The 5,069-nt window shown below is 35.2% G+C and overlaps 1 protein-coding gene across 1 annotated transcript in view; it reads right to left on the reverse strand.

The window, feature by feature from the left end:
- Window positions 1-4,545, reverse strand: part of LOC109834039 — a 5,777-nt gene extending 1,232 nt beyond the window's left edge. Inside the window, exons 1-5 of the mRNA XM_020401923.1 lie at window positions 4,383-4,545; window positions 2,954-3,540; window positions 2,368-2,626; window positions 1,279-1,452; window positions 1,029-1,184 (exon numbers count right to left, since the gene is read on the reverse strand). Coding sequence (XP_020257512.1) covers window positions 1,029-1,184; window positions 1,279-1,452; window positions 2,368-2,626; window positions 2,954-3,540; window positions 4,383-4,463 — 1,257 coding nt within the window. The 5' untranslated portion in view covers window positions 4,464-4,545. The remainder of the gene's footprint in view (window positions 1-1,028; window positions 1,185-1,278; window positions 1,453-2,367; window positions 2,627-2,953; window positions 3,541-4,382) is intronic.

Below are 5,069 nucleotides of genomic sequence, written 5' to 3' on the forward strand. Positions count from 1 at the left end.
TGTTGATACATAGTCAACAATGCGAGTTCCATGTCAGATTATTGTAAATGTGTGCAACTTGGAACAGCTTCAAGTTGTAAATGAGGATTGTATAATTTCAAATTTGAATTCAATTATGGATTAATTACTTCATAATTATTACGAAAGCACAAATAGACAGATACCGATATCAAAGTACAGATGGGTAACAATCACAAAAACACAAATTTAAGGACGTTAGGAGCAAGTCCAGCGTCTGCGAGCAGCAGCATATAATCTTTTGACTACTTAGGGAAACGGAAAAGAATGAGAGGAGAGACAGATGCTATCAAAAGGGACCATTGTAAGTTGACAGATCTTTCAGAAGAGATTGTTGGAAATTGACAGACCTTGATTTCCCTCTTTGTTTGTTCCTAAAACCAAATCTCACAGATTGTTATAGAATTTAAAAAAGATGAAGAAGTCATCTTTTTTCTAGCTTTAGTTCCGAAAAGTTCTCCTGAAAAGCAACCTTAAAAAAATGTAACAGAATTCGTCACCTCAAACATGTATGTAACTGCAAGAAGTCCCAACTCTCGCGTGTTTCTCGGAAATGATTCAAAGATGTCTTTAATTTTTCTTAAATACGTCTGATATTGGTCAAGTCAGAAGTTTGTCCCAAATAAATCTAACACAATTGTGATCAGAAGCTATCAAAAGTCTGCCAGAAGTTTGGTCAGATATCTGATTTTGGATTCAAGACAATCCAACACAACTAAAACATGATTGTTCAATTTGAGCAATCTAAAATCAAACAGAAATTATGTGCGAGCGAAAATGATTTTTTATCCTTAAATCTTTTTTACTTTCTGGCAACAATAATGGAACACATTGCGAGTAACATATTATGTGAGTAACGCAACTGTGAACAGCGGTTGGAAGAAGGCAAGTATATATCCCTCTAATGCTAACAGCTGCCCTGTGTCTTTCTATTCTTTCACAAAAAAAATTCTCCAATAGAGAAATCATTCCCCACAGAAAAGAAAAGAGTGCAAAAGAAGTGAACTCACAGTGTTATTCTGAACGAGATCTTCATAGTAAAGAACCATGTGGCGGATGCTCTTGAAATGCTCTATAGCTTCAGTAGCCCTCGAAGTAGCATGCATCAGTTTAGATGCCAATGACTTAGCATTAAGCTTTGGCTTGTAACTTGCTAGCATTTCTGCCTATAAATTATTTGTCATAGTCTAAGTAACTTACCTTAAGTAGATAACACTAAAATACTTTGCAATCCAGCGATTAGGTAACAAGAAGTTTTACCTCATGTTGCGTATTCACGTGAGCTTTATGAGTTCCATTTAGTCGTTTATGATCCTGGGAATTCGCTATCAGTGAAATTATACGACGCAACAGGTTTCTTCTAAATAAGAATATAACAGAGACTCCTCTTTGTTTGAAGTAGTTGGAAACTTCTTCACGGTAAACCATTATACGCTGCAACAAATAGAAGATGACTTCATAAATTGCATTTGATGACTTAAATATATGGTTAATTGCAGACAGACCCCCTATGCTATTGCCCAATTGCGGATAGACCACCTCTATTTCTATTGTTGCAGATATGCCCCAAGAGTGGTTTTTTTTTTACTCTTTTACACTCAGAAGGTCTATTTATCCAAAATATATATATATACTTTTCTTTTCTTTTTTTTCTTTGAAGGTAAAAGAGAATAAAATTTCACTCAGGAATGTAAGGGGATCCATCAGAAATTTACCCTTAAATACAACCAGAAAGACATTTCACGCATACTATTTGTAGAACATGTATAAACGAGTTAGTAAAAATCTATGGAGTATCATCTGGTTCTTCGAAACTAACACAGTGGAAGAAAAATAATCCTATGCATGAGATCTACGAATTGGAATAAGTGTCATATATGCCTTATGTATATCGTAATTTCTTGAAATGCCAAGTAATTGAAATCTCCTTGGCAACACGTTGAAGACTAACGTACCTTAGAGGCGAGAAGTTTCCACTTGATCACCTCACTACTAACCCTAAGCAAGATTTTGCATTCTCATTAGAGTAATAGTTAACCTTGGGCAACATGTCTGAGATAATTGCATTTATAGCTTATGCTTATGAATGTCAATAAGCTTGTTTGTCCAATCATGAAGAAAATTGTTTATATGCTTATAGAAAATCATGCAGTGACAAGGCACAATCGCGTATATGTCGTCGCTAAATAAGATGGGACAGCTACTAAGGGAGCGGGTCATATTGTGTTAGTCACCTCTTTCAAACATGAGGAAATTCAATTGAATAACCATATATAATTCCAAAACATATTATAGCCTCTATGTTGCTTAACAAAATGAACATTAAAAAAAATGTAATTTCAGTTTTACCTGATTGAGCATCCATTTGAAACCCACAGCAGATGTGCATCCTTTCTTATTAGCACTATTTCTCATATCAAGATTATAAACTTTGTCCAATGTCCTTGTGATGGCTGACACATTACTACTCCTCTCTCTGTCAATAAATATCTCCCCATTCGAGCTAACATTAACATGGCTATTCAGCAAACTTTCCAACCACTTGGACCCAGACCTTTGCATGGAGATAATAACATAAAACCTCACCGGAGTACACTCACATTCTCTCCTGAAAAATTAAGAGTTATTAAGCTCATACAAGAACCGAACAAAAAATCATGAAAAAAACACTAATAAATTATCGGATAAGTTTCACAGAACCCACTAAAGGTGTCCATTTTGAGATAACACGAAAAAGTTTGGAAACAACAGTTAACCCCCAAAACGTACTCAGATAACCGCCAAAAAGTTGGGGTTATCTGGAAATAGAATTAGATAAATGCAAAGTTTTGGGGGTTAAATGATATTTCCAAACTTTTTGGGGGTTATCCCAAAATGAGCCAAAATTCTTGGAGATTTGAGAAATTTACCCTAAATTTTGAATAATCTCAGTTACCTGCTATAGTTTGTGGGCACTGGATAGTGGATAAAAGCAACCTCTGATTGTGGGATTCCGGTAGCTGGACAACGTGGTTGTGTTAGATTGTTTGTCACCAATTTCGCCTTGATTTCGACCTCAGTTTGGTTAAAACCAACAGTTCTAAGATCATAATTATGTTGATATATAGGTAATTTTGTCTTATGTTCTTGCTTCAGTTGAATCTTTGATTGCTTCAAACCAGCAACTCTAGGATCATAATGATGTTCATCTACTGGTTTTCTCAGAATTTTTGGCTCAGTCATCACTTGGGTCTCTGTTTGCTTCATAATAACAATTTTAGAATCATAAGAATGTTCTTCTATTGGCTTTTTATTCACTACTTCTGTCTTGTTATGGATCCATATTTTCTTCAAGCCAACAAGTTCATAATCACGAGAATGTGTTCCTATTGCTTTTACCCTCGTTGACTGTGTATTGAGCTGGGCTGTAGTATGTTTCAAACAAACAGAGGATATGTAAATACTGCACATCATTATAGTCGCTAACATAATCATCCTCATCATGAGTGGGGATTTTCTTGGTAGCTTTATAATGACTGCGGCCTGTGAAAGAAATGATTTGGAGAAAATAAATAAGTTGTTGAGAGCTAGATTAATCAATTGATAGCAACATAATTATCTCTTTTTTGTTATTAATTAATTCTCCATAATGATTGTTCTATGACTAAAAAGAAATTGGTGATTCCCTTTAACTTTTTTGATTTGGAGAAAATAGATAAGCTAAGTTGTCGAAAAATAGATTAATCAATTTAAAGCAACATAATGGTCTCCTTTTTGTTATTAATTAATTCCCCAGAATGATTGTCCCTTTAACTTTTATGTAAAGAAATTTGTCATGCATCAAAAAGGAAAAAGCCCATTATGCCATTATTATTGCCATTATTATTTAACGTGTGTGTTGGAAAAGGCAAATGATATCATAGACCATAATTGTTGAAATACCTCAAATATTTGGCAAGATCTAGCCTTGTATAAATTAACTGAAATTCCTCTAGTTCAGTAAGACCAAAGAAGACAACATTTGGGTATCTTTCTTCAATTTCATCAAATTGATCAAGAATCTTGCTTGCTACCCATATGGATTTCAAGATAAAGAAGTAAAAATCTCCTTGGGTTTCTTTGAATTGGAAAAACCACATGATCATCATGCTACCCAAATAAGCTAACAGTCATGTAAAATAGACAACATTTATACAAAACAAGGCTAAGGAACAGTGGGTTTTTACTCAATTCACTAAATTGAAAAAAATGAGAAAAAAAATGAGAATCATTTGAGATGATGTGAGGTGAGGACAACCCACATTGCCATATGAACAATTGAACTCAAGAAGAACACCAGTTCACTACGGAAAGAAAAAAATAACAACTCGAAGAGTGAATCAAACCTTTGGAAAGAAATAAAGATCTTGAGCCATCTTCTCCTTCATTTGATCAAGTGCTGCTCCACCCAGAACCATCATGGTCATTAAAGCTCTCCTTTCCCCTCAAATAACTAGATAACCACCAAGTGTCAATAAAACTGGGCCCTTTTTCTGCTCTACATTTGTCTTTGTTCTGCAGTTGTGACTTGTGAGTAGAGGTGCCAAAGAGCTTTGCTACAGGACCCAAAATATAGGACCAACAGGGGCACATGTGAGGTGTCCTCATTCTATTGCATAATTAGCCTAGCTTATTATGCAATAGGAGGGGGACACCTCACATGTCCCCCTGTTGGTCCCATATTTTGGGTCATTAAGGAATTTTTCGGTGCCAAATGGTTCGGTTTTATCCGAGTTGATCCGCATCCGTATCCGAAAGGATGCAGATATGGTAAGCTATTTTTATAACCTGGCGGATACGGTTTTGGATGTGGATCTGATTTTAGTTTTTGTTTTCGAATACGGATCCAGATAAGGATATGAGTGTAAAATACGGTTGCGGATACGGATATCCGCAATTCAATTAACATAAGAATTCGGGTCCATTTATATATCCAAACCCATAACCGCTAACAAACCCAAAACCCAAGTAAAAAAAACTAGCTTTACCAAATCCATTCTTTATTCATCAATTCCCAAATTCTTAACTCCGCT

The sequence above is a fragment of the Asparagus officinalis genome, chromosome 3 (genome assembly GCF_001876935.1).
Source record: "Asparagus officinalis chromosome 3, Aspof.V1, whole genome shotgun sequence".
Classification (NCBI taxonomy): Eukaryota; Viridiplantae; Streptophyta; class Magnoliopsida; order Asparagales; family Asparagaceae; genus Asparagus; species Asparagus officinalis.